Raw genomic sequence first — 22,182 nt, 5'->3', positions numbered from 1 at the left:
AAAGTTACTATGTAATCTACAATCAAAATTTAGAGCTACTTTTTGAAAAGCCTTTGGATAATCATAAATATTTATACACACAAAAACCTTATATTTTGTCAGCTTCTAGCTCCATCTTTATATTGATGAATTTATATTGATAATTAGGACTCATGGGGGAAAATCTCCAAAATTATATGAATAAACTTTTATCAGCTATTCTGCTAATAGAAACCCTCGTACTTTAAAGAAAATTGAAATTAATGTTATATTCCTTCCCTTCCCCCACCAATCTAGCTATCTGTAATATTCCTACTAAAGACATACCTGATTAGTGGATAAATTTTGGATGCAAGAATGGTCTAGAAAATATAAACAATGTCTGCATAAATTCTGTGTGTAGGAGTTAACTAGTGCTCAATTACAACATTTAAGAATCAATTTCAACATTTTATTTAAATCTCATGCATGAAATCTTACTCTTTTCTAACAGATGTGTATGAATTACTATGTTACTAACATCTTATTTAAGAGAGAAAAACTTTGGCAGAGAAAAATTAAGATGATCAGTTTTTAATAGCATTATAAATGTGATATACATATTTAGATTTTAAATCTAAATCACACACATTAAAACATTTCCTTTGATCATTTTTTGACATGTCCTACATTTTATTTAGCATAGGTCTACTGATCGGCATTTCTAGTAGAAACCATACTCAAAATGCATCATCTATAATTTCCCATCTCGGGTTTTTAATGAAACAAAGAAGACAAGACATTTATGGAGCAATCTTTTGGCAGAATCCTGTCAGGTATTTGTGGACTTTTTCAGCCACTCATTTACAGATGCTTCACCTACAATTATATTGGATAATTTTTAGTAACTCTTCTTTATCAAGTTTTTTCTTAGTATTTCAATTACTTTACACAGAAACTCATTTTCTTTTCAGACTAATATTTAATCAGTTTACATATTATTTAATTAAATTCTGTAGTTACAACTGGTACAAACAAGCTTAGGAACAAGCACTCCAGGTTTTTGGTAAGCATGGAAGGGGTAGGAACAGAGGTGCATACATGTACTAAAGGAAATCCCACTAGTTGCAAGCATTTGGTGTGCTGTGGACTTCAGTAAGTTAGAAAAATTAAAAAGCATTGATTAATTTCACAAATAAGGTAGGTGGAGGTTAAGTACTGTTTGGAAGAGGAAACAATGTCACCCTTCAAATGAAATCACTCTTATATGAAATCACCCATATATGAAAGTAATTATTTTATGCCTAATAATAATAAATAATAAGGTAATGCTAATTGAGTATTTTTTATATTATTTTAAGTGCTTTAACAAATTTAAGATAGGCTCCTATTGTCTTCACTTTATAAGATGTGAAACCTGCAGCACAGGAAAATAATTTGCTTAGCATCGCAAAACTAATATTTGGTAAGGAAACTGAGATTTAAACTTAGATGGTCTGGTGCCAAAGTCCTCTAGCTCTTAACCATTATGCCATACGCTTCTCACAAAAGTAAGTTGACACGATATCAAGAAATTTTAATCCCATGCTTCTCAAAACAGTTTTGGAAAAATATAGAACTATATGATAAAAATACTGCAATTTCCAGAGCACCAAATTTACTTGAAGGTTTTAAGGAAAATTAAATAATTGAAAACATTTTTATTTTAGAACTAACAGCTGTAATGTATGCAATAGATTTTGAAATTCACATTTCGAACTATCAAACCTAAAGCTTTGAAAAAATATCTTCCTCTCCTCCAGACCCCTAGGGAGTGTACATGTATTCATTGCTGCCTGCATAAGTGTTCCAAGGACATTTGAGAAGCCCTATATTACAAGTCATAATATTCATTCATCAAGCTTTACATATATTAGAAAACATGTCCTTCTGACAGAAGGAAATACAGAAAAGTGATTACTGCTAATAAGAGCCATAAATAGAAATTGAGAATCAAGATATTGCAGAAGAGATGAAGATTAGTTTTGGAGCTAAGAGAACTCTTATTGATCCTATTCTCTGTTTATAAGAATCTTGCTTCGACACAGATTTTTAAATTTTTTAACTCTGAATATTTTAAGAGTAATTTTCTCCATATTTATACCGAAACACTGGTTTACTGCTCAATTGAAGATTTGGTTCTAAATACAACATAAAAATATTGGTATGCCTGTCACTTGGCTTTGACAGGAAACAAATGGTATATTTAAACTGAGTTATTTGAGAAAAGTTTAATAAAGGGACTATTTATAAAGGTGCAGACAGAATGTAGAGAAACCACAAAGTCCTCACTTGGTTGGAACAGGAATGGCATTACCACTTCTAGACCTGAAGAGTAGTAGGGCAGTAGTGTCTACTGGAAAGCTGAGAAAGAAATCAAGAGGTATGTGGAGAGGGCTCTCTGACAGAACTTCAGCCTTAGGTCAAGAGAGAAAGCCAGCCAGCAGCAATCCAGAATAGGGAGCCAGGGAATAAAATACCCCTACCTCGCTCTGTACCCTCCATCCCACCTGCTGATGCCTTTTAGCCAAATCTAACCAGAAGCTGGAGGAGAAGGGAGTCCATTGATGCAGTCTATGTGGGTTAATGTCCCAGGGCACAGAACAGAATGGAGTGGATCTAGAAAGGCAATAAGAAGACATCTGACACACCAGGTTTTCTAGACAAAGGAAAAGAAATGGCATGAACTAAAAGGATGAAGTATTTTTAGTGGTATGTAATAGAAGCACATTTATTAAAAGTAAAATTACAGAATTTTATAATTAATTAGGGAACTTTAGAGGTCATCTAAGCTTATATCATCTTTAACAGGTACTCCTGGCAGATGACACCAACTCCTTAAATATCTGTGACTAAGTTCACTATATCACACAAATCAGTTTGCAGCATTATTTAATACATTTCTTTCTTATGAACTTCTTAACTTAGATTAAGCCAAAATCACTCACCAACAGTGATCTGAAATGGTAAGAAGTGTCTGTGTTAAATTATGGCAGTTGGAGCAGGACAAAATAATCCTGCTATGGACTGCTCTATGCAGAGTATAATGGAGCTGTTGCCTTACCTCACTGAATACTGCAGCTCATGCATATTGTTTCTAAGATTCTGTTAGTTGCTTTTGGCATCACTTACAGTGATGACCCATAATAAACTTAGAGAAAACTGAAATGTTTTCTCACCTAAGGTACTAAGCCAGTGTATCAGTCGGGGTTCAACCAGAATAATAATAATAATAAAAGAACCAATAGGAGATATGTGTTAAAGGATTTATGAATTAAGGCTTACATGATTGTGGGGGGCTGGCTGGCCAAGTCCAAAATTCATCAGGTAGTTTGTCATGAAGGGCAGACTAGAATTCTCAATCCAGAAGCTGAGGCCACTGTTCACAGTGGAATTTTTCTTCCTCAGGGAATCCCCAGTTTCATTCTTAAAGCCTTTTAACTGATTGAATCAGACCAACCCAGATCATCTAGGATAATCTCTCTTACTTAAAGTTACCTGCTTATGAGTTTTAATAACATCTACAAAATACCTTCACAGAAACAACTAGTGTTTGATTTAATACTGAAGACTGTAGCCTAGCCAAGTAAACACATAAAATTGACCATCATAGCCATGTATCTTCCAAATCTTATATGATAATCTAAATTTTTTAATCTAAGTGTATCATTTTACATTTATTTCTATTAAATTTTATTGTGTTTATTTTATACTATTATTTTAGCTATTGATTGTATCAACCGATTCATCAGCTATTCTAGTATTCTTTCATTCAAAATTTTGATAAGCATGCCTTCCAATATTTTGCCCAAGTTCCTTTTAGAGAAATTAGCAAGACAGGGCCAAGTTTAGAACCTGGAGCTTACAATAATCTACCATAAATTTCCAAAATTATATTTACCTATTGATCAACCAGATAAAAATCTACATGTATTGAGGTTGAGAAAACAAAATTTTATTTGCCAGAATGCTTTGTACAGTGTGCACTGCCCTCATTTGGGAAGGTGGCTTAATAAGCATTTGTGGACAGAATGCAGGCAAACAACTTGCTCTGATCCCCCACCTCCCAACCCCACCCAGTAGCCTGATGTCAGCTGTTTCAGAGTATTCAGAGGTGGAAAGAAATTTCACCTCAGAACCAGAAAGAGAAATCTTTTCATTTTATTTTTGCAAGAGTGAGAATAAAAAAGAATGGGATAAGAAATATGGGAAAAGTGGATATAAAGAGCCAGAAAACAAGAAAACTGGTGTTTGGCTATGCCAATTTGAAAAACCAGTAAAACTCCAAAGTTGGAACTCAGCTGATATTTCTAAGTCATATATGCCTAAAATGACCATTAAAGTTGTTTTTGTTATTGGAATTAATTATCTTCTCATTCTACTCTGCAGAATCATTGGTAAAAATCTATATTCCTCATAAATGCTTTGTACAAGTGAATATTTGGGAGGGAGTGACAACTCAAAGTAATGTTGAGTGTCGCAGTGGGTAGATATGGAACAACCCAGAAACAGTACCTATGAAATCAGGAGTTGAGAAAGTAGAAGAAGTTATGGAGAAATAACCTTTCCTAGAGGGAAGGTTTGAACTTCACAAGTTGTGGAATGAACTAGAAATATGTGTTGCACAAGCTTAATAAGCTGGCTAAGCACATCGCTAAACTCAACTCTCATTCAGTTCCCATTTCAACATTTTGTACACAGGATATCATAAAAGATGAGATATAGGTGTTCTACATAAATGCTATTCCTCAAACTTACCAGTCCTTCAGAAGAGAGAAATCAGATTTAACCTAACAGTCTCAAAAAACCCTAATTCTTAATGATCATATCTCCTTAACCCAAGGCTTACAAATCATCATATGTGATAATTTGTTCTGGAAATGAAAGAGATGAACATCAAGCTGTTTCAAGAATATGAATATATTTCTCCATATCTTGGAAACAGGAACTAATTATCTATTTTCAGTCCTCTACCACTTGTCCCCTTACCTTGAATTTCTCAAATATAACCCATAGCATTTGTGCTCCCATTACTTCAAGGCAAGATCTGTGCCTGGCATTTTATCTGTCACATAGTTAATATGAATAAATATATACTGAATTAAATTGAATTGAATTATTTCTATATAGAGCTAGGTTGTAAACTCAAATCTTCTTACTCTAAGTTCAGCATTCTTGACAATATACTATAATATAGATGCTACATAAAAATAAGCCTTAAATTTTTAGAGTACATTTGAAGTGTTTTACTGTTGAACACAGTGCTTTCACATCCATCACATTTTTCCAAATGGCATGTTCATTTTCCCTGAGGGTATCTTACCACTATAACTTCAATAACTAATTTTCCTTTCTGAGTCAAAATTGAGTCTAATAGAGTAATTATCTCTATTAAATTGTTAGCAAGACAAATCAATAATTAATCATGTATTAGGAACCATGGAGCCTATTCCTGCAGGCCATTGGAACACTACTTTCTCTATCCTTCCTGACAAGGTTCTTCCTAGCATTTCTTGGAATTAATCATCATTAAATTCGGAGCTCAGATCACTACTGTGTTCTCGATTGGAGGGGGGCTGTCTTGGAATCTTGCTTTAAGCTAATCTTGGAATTCTTTTTTTTTTTTTTTCTTTTGCTTCTAGGGTCTCTGACCAGCTAGGCTAAGTTTATCATTTGGTTTTCACTTTATTGACTTTTGAAGTATATGTGGAAGATGTTGTGAAGTACTGTGATTCAGGTACTCCCTTCAATAAGAGACTTGCTTCCCAATTGCTGGAAGTGAAGTTTGCAGAAAGCCTTCAGCAGTCAGCTCCTTTGTCGCGGGTGCAGAGCCCAATGGTATGCCTCCTTTCTGGAGCTGCCCACTTCCCAGGACTAATCAATTCAATAGCGTGAAGACCCAATCATCTCAGAATAACTTGGGATGAGTGAGAACAGCCATTTTAGCCTAGAGTACCCTGTGTAGTCGGGCAAGGGTTTAATTCAGCCTGCATCATTGCTTCTTCCTCTTTCCAATCTATCTTCTTCCCCAAGCATGGTTCCCAAGGGCACTTCTTAATAACACCATGAACTCTTAGAGTTCGCTCACCAGGGAACCCAGCCTGCATGCCATTTAATGCTTTCCCTATTACTGAAAGTTCTTCTTTAAATCAATACAAGTTTTATATAAATGAGTTGATTTTAAAAGACAATTACTAAAGGCATCCTATTCTAGCAACATGGTGGACTAGTCCAATATGAAAATCCTGCTGCTATAAATATTTAAAAATGATATGTAAAGTATACCAAAATTCTTGTTTATTTTTTAATGCAGAGCTGAACTCACAAGAAACTAAAATTCCCAAGTGCTAGAAATGATGGAAAATAAACATATGAGTTGATGTTTTGACAAGCTATGATCAGAACTGGTAATGGTTGAGCCTTAGATTTTTAAATCCCAGGCTGGCAAAGTCAAAAAGACGTTAGGATTTTTGAAGATGGAATTGAAATGAAAATCTATGACTAGAACTATGACTAGAGCTGTGCATGCAGTGAAAGGAAAGTTTAGGAAAAACAAACAAATAACTAACCACCTTCAACGGCAAATACCAAGGAAGCTCTTCCTCCACTTAGGCTCTCACAGGGAAAAATGTTTCCCTAGGAAAAGCTACACCACAGCCCTGCACCTTATACAAATTTGAATTTTAATTTATGTCACCTGATTTTTTTGGTGAACATTTCAAGCCAATACGTTAACTTAAAAGTTCCTTCAAGCAATGAGATGTTAAGTTTGGAAACCTGACAGAAGCAACACTTTGGAGAAACATTCCCACAGCTCCTACATAAAAAAGCTTTGTTGTGGATGAGCTTAGAAGAAATTTTTATAAAATGCACCAATTAAAAAAATTTACTCAATGAGAGTCAGTTTGCACATATATGCCCCACATACACATGCTTCCGGGTACACACACACACACTATGAGACATAGCACCCCAAATCTTGATACATAACAATAATGTGAAATAAACCCTATATAATAAATATATTTTAAAATGGTTAAGAAACCATAAGAAAAAAGAACAAGGCATAGTGAAAAAAAAGAATAGGCACCTATGCAAAAGAGCCAAATAGAACTAAGAAAAATGAAAAATATGTTCATTTAAATTAAATGAGTATCGATTAAACAGAACATTAAACTATGAATAGAATAGTAATAAATCTAATGAAAGATCAGAAGAAATTGCCATGAATGCAGCCCAGAAAGATAATATGAGTAAGGAGAGAGACTCTTAGATTAAAGTAGAAATATTATACTCAGATATATTCTATTTGCAAGGGATATACTTAAAACATGACACAAAAAGACAAAGTAAATGAATGAAAATGATAACCCAGGTAATACTATGAAAAGAAAGCTGGTATTAATTTCAGACAAAATAGACTGCAAGGTAAAGGCATTAAAAGGGAGAAAGAGCATCACCACATAATGTTGAAATGAACAGTTCACAAGGATATGATGTCTATGTTGAAAACTTCAGGAAAATCTATTAAATCATGAGTATAGAATTTGGCAAAGTGACTTGATTTTAAAATTAATGTGTAAAAATTAAAACATTACATGAAATAAAAACAAATCAAAATGAAATTACTAAAATATGATTTAAAATAGTAATAAAAACTAAAAATACCTAAGAATAAATCTAACAAAAGATATACAAGATATTTGAGAAAAGGAAAATTATAAAACATTGAAGAAAAAATACCAGAATAAAGAGTTATTATGTTTATGAATGGAAGTCTCAAAATTCTAAGAGTAGTATGAAAACAAGTCTAAAAATAGCCAAGATAGTTTTGAAGTAGAATGAGAAGTGGAACTTGCACTATTAGATACTTACTATAAAATATTTATATAAACAGTATGGTATTGGCACATGGATTCAAAAATAGAAAAGAGTCTCAAATCACTCCTATATATACAGAGGAACTGGGTGTGTGACCTAGATGGTTTACATATTAACTGGAAAAGGATAAACCAATTGTACATAGGTTAATTGATTCTCATTTGGAAGAAGATTAAGATCAGATCTCATGCTCATATACAAAAGTAAATTCTAGGTGGATTAAAGAACTAAATGTGAATATCAAAGCTTTAATTATTTTAGAAAAAAATATGATATTGGCATAAGAAATGAATTCTTAGAAAAGACAAAAATAAAACCATAATGGTAAAATTCATAACTTTTATTTTTATTATAAAAAACAAATTATAGAGTGTAAAAAAAAAAGCCCCACAGACTGGAAGAAGGTATTGAAACAAATACAGTCAACAAAGAATTAGTATTTAGTTGTATAAAAAAGCACTTAATCAATTGGAACAACAAATAAAAAATGAGCATATGATACAAATAGACAATTTTTTGAAGAGAAAATCAACCAATGCCCAGTAAAATATACTTTTCATTAGTAATTGCAAAAATGCAAATTTCATAGCAAAGATTTACCACTTTACATAGACGAGCAAAGCTAGGTCAGATAATCCCATGAGCAATCCAGAATGTGATGAAATGGGAACCCCTGTACATCACCAGTGAGAGTATAAGTTTGGTACACCTCTTTGAAGAGTAATTTAGTAATATCTAGTAGAGTTTAAGATGCATATATCCCACACTCAGCACATGTGTTTTTAGAAGTATATCCTGAGAAATTCTCATGCATCTGTATAAGAAAGTGAGTGCAACAATTTCCATTGCAGAATTGGCTTTTGGTAGCATAAAAGTGGGGAAAAAAATGTCCTTTAAATGGATAGGATAAATAATGCAGAGATTAATTAATAAACTGGTTTGTTAATACAAAGAATTTTTACCAGACAGTTGGCACTGGTTTAAGTGAATGAATGAGATCTACTTGTATCTGGATAGTTGGATAAATCTCTAAAAGTGAACAATCAAGTTGCAAAAATATAGAGAGTATGATGCTATTTATATAAAGTATAGAAATAATATTGGATATATATATGTATAAAGGATAAACCAATTGTACATAGGTTAATTGATAATATTGGATATATATATGTATATATGTATATACATATATATACATATATATATGTGTGTGTGTGTGTGTGTATATATATATATATATATTGAAAGGGCTTCACAGCAACTTCAAGAGGATAGCTCTACCTCCTAAGATGCAGCAAGGGAAAAACATACTGGGAGGTGGTTTTGGGTATGTCTATAACATCATTTCCTTACAGAGATACCTAAAACAAACAAGGAAAAATGTTGCCATATATTAAATTGTGTGTGTGAAAGGAGAAGGTTATATTTTACTTGCTGGATTTTTCTTTTTTTATGATTGAAATATTTCATGGTTATTTTTTTAAAGAAAAAAATGGAAATAAGTATCACTTGCCACGAACAGAATCTAAGTATGAATATATATTAAATATATTAACTATCAATTCTAAAGTTTGTATGTGTACCACTTAAAATTATCTTACATACCCTTTGGGAAATAGTAATCTAAGGTGGTACGAATAAGCAAGTGCAGCTAAGTGTCAACCCAGCCACTTTCAGTAGGCATTCTTGCCTCCCAGAGGGCCATGAGTACAGCATGTCCCATTTTCCTCTTGCCCTTCTGCTCCCTCTCATTACTGGAGGACTTACCATTATCCAAGGCCTCTCGCTGGCAATGGCTTCTTATAAAATCATGTCCAAACCAATCAGATCACGTACTGGCAGGTGTGTATAATGATACTCTGAATCATCAAGACCAGGTTAAATCATACTCATTATCTTCTGCTAGGGAAAGTAAAAGAATATATTGTATACTTTTCAGATAGATTTCTATCAGAAAATAATAAAAATAAAAAAGAAAGATGACTCACCTAATGGGAAAAATGATTTATATGAAACACATTTCTCAATAATGTCAGATAAATGAAGTATTACTATAAATAAACAACTCATTGTTTAAAATACAACAAATTGCAAGAAATATATTTTTTAAATATACTTAGGACCTATTTTGCAAATTCTCACCAGTTGATAGTAATTTTCTGTTTATCACATGGTCTGCATATGATGTAGCTCTGAGGAGTATGAGCATAGACTCTGGAGTCAGACTGCCTAGATGTGAATTTTATCTAGTAGGTTCCAACTGTATGACCTTGAGCAGGCTACTTAACCTCTCTGTGCCTATATCACCTCATCTGTAAAATGGGAATAATGATAGTTCCTACCTCTAACAGTCAATGAGAAAATTGCCTGGTGCCTAAGTATTTTATAAATGTTAGCTCCTATTATAACATATCTTGGTTTTGCTTCTTGTTTTATAATCCATATCTCTTTCTGCTGAATGAAGAATTTTAGATTGTGAATTAAATCTTTGTAAGTCAGAATCTCTGTTATTTCAAGTTTTCCTCAGCAGATATTTAAATAGGAATTTTTTTTTTTTTTACTCCTAATATACTTCGTCTACTACATACTAGTAAGCAATACCACTGGAGGTATTTATGTTCAATGACAATGATCTGGAAAGACTGTGAATAAACTTGATTTCTATAAATACCTGTATTCTTATTCAAGTGTATTTGAGTTGATTGTAGCTTTATTTGACTAAATTCTTTCCTGAGTCATTCTTTCTTGGATAGAATAGTATTTTTAGTAATGGATTGTTTTCTCCCTCATTATCTGGGGTTATATCTTCCTGGCACACATTAAGGGCAAATGTGAAGAGCTCTTCTGATGCATTATTTAGAAAATCAGAAGCTGGAGCTGGTTTATATTAAATAAAATAGAAATTAGATAAGAAGGACACAGTGTCTGTGTAAGCAAGATTTTCTGCAGGGGAAAGGATTTCCCATTTTATCTCTTTGTATCATTTTAATGGTGAAAGCACCTGATTTTTAGTCAAACTAAAAGGTATTCATTGCCTAGTTCCATTGTTAATTTCTTCATGTGGTTCATGATGTAATTATAACTTGAAATTCAAAATAATAAATTTATTAGTTTTTTTCCTTTTATTTTTCTAGATGATTTAGATGGTATTTATTTTTTTAAATGTTAAGGTTTTAGATTTTGTGGTGAAACATCAAACAAATGAGGAATGCAAGATAGGGCAGGGGAGCTGAGCTAAGATATGATTTCAGGAAAAGTTTCAAGCTTTCAAGAGTGAATTGCTCTACTTCCAGTCATGATGGTGTAGTAGGTAGACACTGTGCTCACCTCCTCTCACAACTGCATCAAAATTACAAATAAATTACAAAAGAGCATCATTGGGAGTCGCCTAAGGTCTGACTGAACAGCAGTCCTACAACTGGAGATATACATAAGAAGCCACCGGGAGACTGTTAGGAGGGGCAGAGATGTGAAACAGACTGGTCCCACAATTAAATGTGGCAGTTGAGAATTGGGAGGGCTATCCAGGACCTACACTGGGTCCCCCAGCCCAGAGTTCTAGTGCCAGAAAGAGAAGTCTCTAAAATCCCAAAACCAGTGGAGATTGCGGATGAGTTAGAAAGAGGGCTGCATGAGTCACAAATTTCCTCTTAAAGGGCCCGTGCATGGACTTACTTGGTGACAGACTCCCTCGCTTTGAGCTCCAGCACTGGGACAGCTGCTCAAAGAGCAACGGGAATGTACAGGGAGGAACTGAATTGTCTGGCTTCGGGGAAAGGGCTGAAGGGGCAGCTTTCTCCCATACAGAAGTGCTGACAAAGGTTATTGTTCCTTTGTTGAGCCCTCCCTACTCCCCGCATGCAGACACAGGCAGCTACCATATCTGAGCTCCATCAACCTGGCTAACACAGGTTACCCTGCCCACATGACTCCCTGAGAACCCTGCTCCACCCAACTTGCTGGCCTACCGAATCCACCTCTACTGTTTTTTTTTACATATAAATAGCCTGTCTTGGTTCGTGCTGCAGACTTTCTTAAAATCTCTCAAAGGTTCACAAAACTGAAACAAGCAACATCTGACCTTGGCGTGCTTCATACCTCTTGCTGAGCAAGTCTAAGCCCAGCACAGGTGGCGGCCATCTGTGATTTGCTTGGTGTCTCTTGCCAGATGGCCCCAGATAGTGCACAGATTGTGGCTGAACTTGGCCTACAGTGGGTCCCCTCCCAGGAAGCCCTTGGGCTGGCACACAATGTGGCTGCCTTCCACCAGAGCCAAAGCACCACCCAGGGCTGCATCCAAGGACACACCCAAGGAGCAGACTGGACAGGCACCAAAGCTTTGCTAAAGAAAATCCTGCTCCACAGTGTCAGCTCCTCACAGGCCAGTCCTCACAATTATTCAGCCCAAGGGTCAGTCCCTCCAATTGATGTGTAAACAGCAACCAAGGCTCAACTACAACAGGAGGGCACACACAATCCATACAAGGGACACACCTGGAGCACCAGGGAGACTGTGCCACTGGGCCCCACAGGACACTTACTACATAAGGCCACTCTACTAAGACCAGGAGATTTAGGAGCCCTAACTAATACAGAGAAATAAACACAAAAAGGTATCAAAATGAAGAGACAAAGAAACATGTCCCAAATGGAAGAACAGAACAAAATTCCAGAAAAAGAGCTAAACAAAATGGAGACAAGCAATCTACCAGATTCAGAGTTCAGAACACTTGTTATAAGTGTGTTCAATGAACTTAGGGGAAGAGTAGATTAACTCAGTGAGAACTTTAATGAAGAGATAGAAAACATAAAAATAGAGATAAAAAAAAAACATAAAAAGAACCAGTCAGAAATGAAGAATACAATAACTTAAATGAAGAATACATTACAAGGAATCACCAATAAAGTAGATGAAGAGAAAGAGAATCAAATCAATGAGAAGAGAAAGAGCAAGGAATTGAAAACATATCTGAAGAAATAATGACAGAAAAATTTCCTAATCTGGTGAAAGAGATAGACATACAACCTTAGGAAACTCAGAGTCTCAAACATACACCCAAAGATGTCCACACCAAGACACATCATAGTTAAAATGTCAAAGTTTAAAGACAAAGAGAATCTTAAAAGCAGCAAGACAATAGCAGTTAGTTACCTGCAAGTGAATTCCCACATGACTGTCAGCTGACTTCGCCACAGAAACAGGCCAGAAGGGACGGGCATGAAATAGTCAAAGGGATAACAAGCAAGGACCTACAACCAAGATTACTTTACCCAGCAAAGCTATTATTTAGAATTGAAGGACAGATAAAGAACTTCTCAGAGAAGAAAAAGCTAAAGGAGTTCATTATTGCCAAACAAGAAATGTTAGAGGGACTTCTTTAAGAAGGAAAAAATATATATCAAAAAGATTAATAAAATGGCAATAACTACATATCTGTCAATAATTACTTCAAATGAAAAAGGATTAAATGCTCCAATTAAAAGATGGGGTGGCTGAATGGATAAGAAAACAGTACCCTTACATGTGCTGCCTACAAGAGATTCTCTTTAGCTCAAAAGACACACGTAGACTTAAAGTAAAGGAATGGAAAAAGATATTTCATGAAAAAAGAAAGGAAAGGAAAGGAAAGGAAAGGAAAGGAAAGGAAAAGAAAGGAAAGGAAAGGAAAGGAAAGGAAAGGAAAGGAAAGGAAAGGAAAGGAAAAATATTTCATGAAAATAGAAATGGAAATTTCATGAAAATGGAAATCTGAGGTGGCAATACTTATGCCAGACAAAATAGACTTTAAAACAAATTCTATAAAAAGGGACAAAGAAGGATCCAGTAATCCCACTTCAGGGTATTTATCCAAAGAAACCCAAAATACTACTTTGAAGGGGCATGTGCATCCATTTGTTCATTGCAGCATTATTTACAATAGCCAAGACTTGGAGGCAACTTGGGTGTCTATCAATGGATGAATGAATAAAGAGGTGGTACCTATATACAATGGAATATTACTCAGCCATAACAAAAATAAATTAAAAGGAATGAAATCTTGACATCTACAATAACATGGATGGACCTAGAGAGTATTGTGCTGATGAGAGTAAGTCAGAGAAAGACAAATGCCATATAATTTTTCTTATACATGGAATCAAAGGAGCAAAATATACAAACAAAACAGAAACAAACTCATAGGTACAGAGAATATTTTGAGGGTTGCCAGATGGGAGGGAGATTGGGGGAGGCGGTGAAAGAGAGGAAGGGATTCAAAAGTGCAAATTATAGCTTCAAAATAGTAATGAAGATGTTAAGTATAGCATGAGTAATATAGCCAATAATGTTGTAATAACTACCTATGGTGTCCGATGAGTACTAGATTTATTGGGGTGATCACTTTGTAAGTTATAAGAATGTCTAATCATTACATTGTACACCTGAAACTAATATAATATCATATGCCAACTATAATTTTAAAAAGTTTTTAAATTATTTTAAAAGAGTGAATTACTCTAAAGGATTGTTCCCTTCCCCTATGTAGGGAGGGCGTAGAGCTCCTCACCCTCTACAGGCCACTAGCACCCAAGAGTGCTAAAAATCCGTATTGAAAACCCTGCTTTATTTCCTAGACCTCCTCAGTTCTGATCATCTCATCTCTATCCTCAGCCACCTACCAGTCACATGGAAAGCTGTTTCACCAATATTATTTCAAATTCCAAAATTGTTTCTGATCAGAACCTCCTTCCTACCACTTCTCGTTCTCTCTCTCTCTTTCTCTCTCTCTCTTTCTCTCTCTCTCTCTCTCTTTCTCTCTCTCTCTCTCTCTCTCTCTCTCTCTCTCTCTCTCTCTCTCCCCCTCCTCTCTCTCTCCTACCAAACCTGCCTTCACATTCACAAAACCTCAGTTCCCTCCTCCCACTCTTTCTTCACTCCTCTGTCCACTCCCTCAGTATCAAGTACTTACTCAGCTAGGCTGGATCACATGACCAACCATTTCACTCAAGCCCTCACTTTTCATTCAAGCCACACTGACGCTATTTGTATCATTTCATAGTCATAGTTCATTTGCATAGACTATTTCTTCCAAATGAAGTGCCAGTTTCATCTTCTTGGCCTAACACACTCCTACTCACCTTACAAGAACTATCTAAAATGTCACTTCATCTGTGAAGAGTTCTTTATTTCAGTTATACAGAGTAAGGAGCCTGCAGTGGACATATACTGCTTGAGGCTTACCATCATTAAATTTACTTTTCTCACAATCCCAATTTCCTTTTAAGGAAGTAGGTTTTCCCCAGAGGATACGTTCTTTGGAATGTCATGAGAAGTCCTGTCTTCCCTAACTAGACGCATCAAATTCATCCTTCACAGAGTTTGGAGCAGAGAGGAAAGGTCCTAAAAGAATTCGATTCCAATCCATCCCCATTAACAGCATCTGTCTCTCTGCTTTCATGGATGCTTTGATTTCCGACCAACCCCATTGATTCTAGGAGTCTTCAACATCCTCCAAACAAGTTTATTTTGTTTAAGTAAATAAGATTAAGTTTCTGTTACTTATAAGCAAAGAAGTCTCCTATATGTATTTCATAGTGCCTACCACATGCCATTGTAATTTTTGGTACGTATGTCTGTCTCCACTGCCAGGCTGAGACAGTGTCTCGATCATCTTTATGAACATGATACCTAGCACTATGTCTAACATGTAGTAAGTGTTCAATTTATACTGACTAAATGAATAAGCAGATGTATGAATGACAGAGAACAAGTTATCTCCAGCTCTGCTCTTTCTCCTTAATATCTGAAATAAGCAAGTGCGGCCTTTTTGTTCCAAAGATTTGCTTTTAGTCATTATGAACAATAGGATTCTGCATGAATTCCCAAGGACAAGTGCTAGAGATTAAGGAATAGACTTGATTAGAGAAATTTACAATTGAAGGGTCAACAAGACAAGGCATAGGTTCCAAGTTCTCCCATCATCCCTTGGAGAGGTGAGCTAGGTCCAGGGGTTGCTGCAAAGGTGAAAATTTTACCTGTTATGCTACTTACTTAGAGTACATTCATGAAAAAGTAGCTTTGTCAAAGATGGGCTGTTTGAGCGTCTAGCTGCCTGAGAAAGTCAGATGTCTAGTATCTGGAGGCCTTGAGAGCCCATGGGAAATTACAGTCCTTCCTACATTTAGAATGTAGCCACTGTTCTAATGGAAAGGTGAATTTGGGTGCATCCCTTCCCATGGGGAGAAGGGGCAGCTTGTTTTCTATGTGATACAGAGTTAGCATCTGTATTAGTTTGCTAATACCACCAAATACCACAGGCAATATGATTTGTTTTCTCATAATTCTAGAGGCTAGAAGTCTATGATTGCAGGGGTAATTTCATTCAAAGCTTTTCTCCTTGGCTTATAGATGGCCACCTTCTCACCGTGTCCTTACATGATCTTTTCTCTGTGCCTGCATGCCTCTGCTGTCTCTTCCTCCTCTTATAATGCCACCAGTCATATTGGATTAGGGCATCACCCTAATGGGCTCATTTTAACTTAATCACTTCTTTAAAAACCTTATTTCCAAATAAGGTTACATTCTGAGTATTGGGGATTGGAACTTCAATTTATAAATTTTGGGACACAGTTCAGCCCATAATAACATCTAAGTTAAATTTGAAATAATGATTAGACTGCAGAAGGAATAAGATGTCAAGAACTCTCTACTATTTATGTCTCTGACAAAAAATGAAATGTAAATTCATCTAGGTGGAGCACTTTCAACACTTGCTACTGTCTTAAATGTGCTCTGGCACACCTACCCCACCCTCTTTTATTCTTAATGCTATTCCCAACATTTCTCAGTCAGCTTAAAGCCCTATCAGGTCAAAACAACAGATATTCACTAGTTGGCCATTCAAAGGACTCCAGAGTCATGAAAGTCCTTTACTGTCAAGTTCAGAATGGTCTCAAATTATGTCCTGACTTTTTCTCAAATTTTGAAATTGTTAAACCATAAAAAGGAAATAAAAATATTGTCAAGATAACTTTGTTTGATAATTGAGCCCTCTTATAGTAAAGAAAACTTGTATTTTGATGTTTGTGAAGCCAAAAATATAATTGCAAATAAAAGTAAAAGCTATGAGTAGAAATCTGTAGTGGTAAATCATTTCTCTTAGGTATATGCATGCAGAGTCAATATTTCAAAATTTATTCTCACTCTCTGAGATCATGTTAATAGAAGCAATTGCTATTTCAAACACAGATTAGTTGCTTTTTCTCATTATCTTTCCTCTTTAACCATGAGTATAGATAATATATAACTCAAAGCAGAAAGTAGATGCTGAAGTGTCAGTTATTACTAAGTTGAATAACTTGAAGCTTCAAAATAACTATGAAATAGCTTTTAGGTTTAAAAATATTAAATTGAAAAAATGAACAACTCTGATAGCTTGTCAAGGAGAAGAAAAACAAGATCCACTTAAAATTCTTCGTGGTCTTGTTAATGAGGTATCAAATCATGGAATACCTCTCGTTAAAATGGCTTCAGGACTGGTTTACCTGATAAGAGGTTTCACTGAGTGTTGTAATGGACTTCAAGAAGCATTTTGATGTTATGAAAGGGTGTGTGTTTGTGTGTGTGGGTTGAGGGGTATGTGACTCTAAGGCTGACTCTCCCTCTAATTAGTTTTCTCCAACTGTTAACTGGTGGTAATGTTTTGAAAATTGTGCGGTGTTGTATAAATGTTTGAGAAATATTGTTATTATAGCAGGTAAAATTCTGTTTCTCTGTTTTCTCTAATCTATAAAATTTATTCTGAGCCTCCATCTCACAAGGCAAGTTATTGATTTATTTCCATGTGCCTTCCCCAAGGTTCTAGGTACGACACACTTACTCTGCCTTCTTTTATTCTTCATGTTTATCCCAGCAGTACTGTCAGGACAGAAAGGTCTTAGAAAGGTTCTTGGAGAGAAGGAGGGAGCCCTGAGCAGAGGAAAATTTTCAACTCCAATCTTAGGTTCACACTGATCATCTCGAGATGCCTATTGCTTATGTCCTTATGTTCTCTTGGAATTTTATGGCACTGAGGGTTACAGGCCATGCTCAGACAAGGGAGTCTGAGAACTGAAAGCTTGGTATCTAAGATCCAGCCACTGTTGTACTTTTGGCAAACCCTTCTTGGAGGCCTTACTTCCTGCCTTCTGCTTGCAGTACTTTACGTCCCTTTTCCAGACCGGGAACATTTCTTTCCTTCTTATCATAAGAAACATCTCTCTGTCTCCTCCCCTCTAGACCCTCTCACAGAAGATATAAAAAGGGTACTTTTGTAAGCAGTTTGTACCTTCTGACCAGCCAAAGGCAAGGTCTTGAAATGCAGAGGTTAAAAAATAAGAACAAAACTCAAACCAATATGTTAGCACATTATTTTTTTAAAATATAAAACATAAAAATAATGTTACTTTTCCTTGTTTTTCATACACAGTAAAAAAGCAAGCAAAGAAGAATTTCACAGATGAAGGAGACCAGCTATTTAAGATGGGCATCAAGATTCTCCAGCAATCTAAAAGCCAAAAACAAAAAGCAGAGTAAGTTTTTATCTAGTTACATAAGCTAAGTTAAATTTCCAGGTTGAGAAAAAAGAACAATTCAAAATCTAGTTTGTTGTTAAAAGTTTATCGGGGAGGCGAACGTTTGCTCTGTTGATTCTGGTAATGATTGCTTGGCTGTAAACTTATTAATTGTTCGCTTTAAATATGTATACTTTAGTATACTTCGATTAAAGCTCAATGATGTTGAAAACTAAAAAAAAATAAATAAATAAAAATAAAAAGTTTATTGAGATGACAAATAAACTTACTTGCCCATAATTTGTTTTTAATAGGATCGAATAGTGTTTAAAGAATCCCGCAAACTATCAGTAAACAAATAGAAGAATTATATGTAAAATTGTAGTTCCTATACATTAAGTGAAATGCAGGACTAAGGCACTTATCTGAGCATTCAGGTAAAAATATTCTGTTTTGGCTTTAGTTTATTAGCTTTTTCAAATGAAATTAAGTATGTGTTATTTCAATTAGAGTATTTGTTGTTTTAGACTGCTTTATTCTGCCTAACTGGGCGTTTGTGTACCATTTTCTGTTTTTCGAAACACTTCATGTTTGGGATCCCATTTTATCCTCGAAACAGCCTTCTTCGTTAAAAGAGTTTCATTCATCCCCCTTGAAAAAGTTGAGGACAGAGATTCAAGGATGTTAAAGTGAGGTGCCCACATGGTCTCACCTCATGTCCATTGTTTCTCTTTTTATTTGTTTAATTTGTCTAAAGGGAAGTCAGAAATGACTTCTCCCCTCAAGAGAGGGGCACAACATAAAGTCATTCCTCAAGTCTCTAGTGAAAACTTTGGATCAAATTTTAGCTCAACTATTCACTGGCTGTGTGATCTTGGGCAAGTTACTAAACTTCCTTTTGCCTTGAATAATACAGACAAGCTCTTAGAACAATGCCTGACACATAGTAACCAGGAGATAAGCATGTTTTAAAAATCTCTAGTCTTCTAACCGATAGAGGATATTGCGAGAGAAAAGAAAGCAAACATGTCTTGACCCAATAATAGAAAGAATGAGTTCTGAACCCCCAACAAGGAAACATCTTTCGTTTTCACACAAATTAGGCACACCAGTGCTGGAAGAAGCATTCCAGAGCAGTAGTAGCCAGCTCTATATAGGGCAACAGCAGAGTCCATGAATTCTTTCTTAAAATTTGAAGTGAGAAGAACACTATAAGAGTGTAGAGGATGAGGGAGCATTCAACTATGAAACTAGTTATAACAACATCCTGATTTCTATTTATTAGCGCATATTCTGTACTAGTTAATGTTCCAGACATTTATGTGTGTAATATTATTCATTGCTTACAATTATATTGCTAGACATAGACCATTATCCCCAATTATGGAGGAGGAAATGGAAGGTCAAAAAGATTCTGTAATTCCGCCAAAGTCGATAAGAAAGAAGTAAGAGAGTTGGTCTTATTTATTTATTCAATCATTCATTAACTTAGCTTCTTCGTATGTATGAGGGGAAAATTATTGAAAAAGTCAGTGCTATTAGAAATGCATATGTTAAGCAAGCATGTCAGGGAAACACAAACTTGTCTGAAGGAGTCAAGAAGCCTCAGTGACAGCTAGGGTTAACTGTCAGTTAGGGTTAGCTGTCACTACGAATTATTCCCCATCAGCAAAGGATATTTGAAGATATGCTGCCCCACACCAAGTTTCTAATGTGTTCTAGAGATACATTTAGCTTCGTTCCCTTCCCTAGCACCCAATTTAGCATCCAATATCAAATCCTTTAAAGATAATCCAGATATGTAACTGAACTGTTTTGGAATCTGCCCGTGCTGCCCAGTTCTCCTATTTCTTCTCTCTTGGAGATTTCAGCCCAGACCTTAATCCTACCTAATTTACCATCAGCTTTCTGCAGCCCTGGGTACTGTTTCTAGTGTTCTTTATATCACCTTGGACTTTCCTGACAGAGGACCTAGATACTTACCCCTCCACCAGACTCAAAGACACGTAGAGGGATTGGTTTTGCAAAGTGCTGCTCCCTGGGACCAGTGAATGGATATACTGCTGGCTTCTGCAGCCCATCTCAGGTTTCTCTGCTCTGGTCCATTTTGGCGCCCTTATAGTCTGAGCATCGCAGCAGGCTATGTAGTTGCAGCAGCAAGCTATGTGGCATAAGGGTTTCAGGGAATCTGTATCCTGATAAGTCTATCTCTGAATGCCAAACATTTGCATTCATTGACCTTTGACACCTTCTATCTTATTATTTGCCTTCCCGTCCCTAGAATCTCAGCTTGCTCTGACCATGATTCGATTCTTTCTTAACCTCCCTGCTTCTTTTTGTTTCACTGCGGTCTACTCCGGTCTACTCCGTTTTGCCATTCAGGACCCTACTGCCTACATGGATATCACTCAATTCCAGATCTTTTTGTCCATTCTATTCTGTTTCAGCCTTTGACCCAAAGCAGGTATTCTAACATCAGCCTGGACAGGTGGTACTGTTGTGGTGTGTTCAAATCTAAGACCCACAGAGCCAATTGAGATTAATTATGAGCCTTTATTAGCTGGCCGGCGAATGACTCTCCACATTAGAGAATCAGCCCCGAGTTTCCAGAGGAGGTAGCTTATAAAGCCTAAAACTACATCAAACAAGCAAGTAGGTTTACAGAAGCAGAAGTTATCCATTAGCATATCTTTGCACAGGATAACTACACCCTTAACATTAGCATATCTTTGCACAGAATATCTCCTAGAACTACACCCTGGTTAAACATTAAACAAGCAAGCAGAAGTTGGCATTGGAAAAATTTCCTCCCTTAACAGTACATAAAGCTGAGTCTCCTGATCCTTCTGAGTTAGTAGCACTGGTAGATTTGTGTTTTTTTTTTCTTGCATTTGAGTCAAGATCACAGGTAGAGGATAATGCTTTCTGGTCTTAACATTACTAAAAAAGAAGTTATAAAAGTAAAAATAAATCCCAAAAGTACTCTCTGTCTTTGACACAAGTTTTAACCTTGCAAAGCTTTCCATCACTACTTGTTATATAGATCAGGTCCATGTGACTTCTGACCAGCTCAGAAAACTGCAGTGTCAGGCAGTCTTATGGCATCTATATTTGTAATCACTAGACTTTCACACCATTTACCCACTAATTATGATACTATATGGCTAGACGTAGAGCCAGAAGAGAGAAAGAGCAATCAGGGGGATTATTTCATAAACTATGTAAATGTCTAATCGATGTACTGTACACTTGAGACTAATAATAAAATAAAATTTTAAAAAATATACATACCCTAAAAGAAACAAACTTTAGAACCTATGCAATAGTAATAACAACAACAACAACAATAATAATAATAATAATAATAATAGTTAAATTTATTAAATACTTATCTGTGCTGGGGGCTGTGCCAAGCACTTTATGTGGATTATCTTGTAGAATCTTCCCAACAACCCTATGAAATAGGTGCTGTATTATCCCCATCCCATAGATGAGAAAGGTGCAAGGAAGTTAAATAACTTGCCTGAAGCTCTCAAAATAATAAGTGGAGGAGCCAGGATTTGAACCCAACGGTCGGACTCTAGAGCCCTAATAACTATTAGTTTTTGTTTGATTATTGTTTTTCCACACAGTCTTGCTTTGATGTGCTGAAGAATATGTTCTGTTTTAGAAAATTACTTCAGAATATTAAGGGACTGTTGTTCTCATAATAATAACTTCCTAGATGTGACATTCCAGTTTTGATTATTTTTCATTGATTTTTATTATATCGTT

The 22,182-nt window shown here is 35.6% G+C and overlaps 1 protein-coding gene across 3 annotated transcripts in view; it reads left to right on the top strand.

The window, feature by feature from the left end:
* The window catches only part of SEL1L2 (SEL1L2 adaptor subunit of ERAD E3 ligase), a 103,754-nt gene that overhangs the window by 36,489 nt on the left and 45,083 nt on the right, over positions 1-22,182 (top strand). For 2 of the 3 annotated variants that reach the window (XM_016133423.2, XM_036229685.1), the window contains exon 4: positions 18,324-18,426. In XM_016133423.2, the coding sequence (XP_015988909.1) occupies positions 18,324-18,426 (103 nt within the window). Of the gene's footprint in view, positions 1-18,323; positions 18,427-22,182 lie in introns of those variants that run through there. The other variant, XM_036229686.1, reaches the window with a different exon arrangement.

Source organism: Rousettus aegyptiacus, unplaced genomic scaffold (genome assembly GCF_014176215.1).
Source record: "Rousettus aegyptiacus isolate mRouAeg1 unplaced genomic scaffold, mRouAeg1.p scaffold_m13_p_12, whole genome shotgun sequence".
NCBI classification, from domain to species: domain Eukaryota; kingdom Metazoa; phylum Chordata; class Mammalia; order Chiroptera; family Pteropodidae; genus Rousettus; species Rousettus aegyptiacus.
This window is presented reverse-complemented; position numbering and strand designations above follow the sequence as displayed.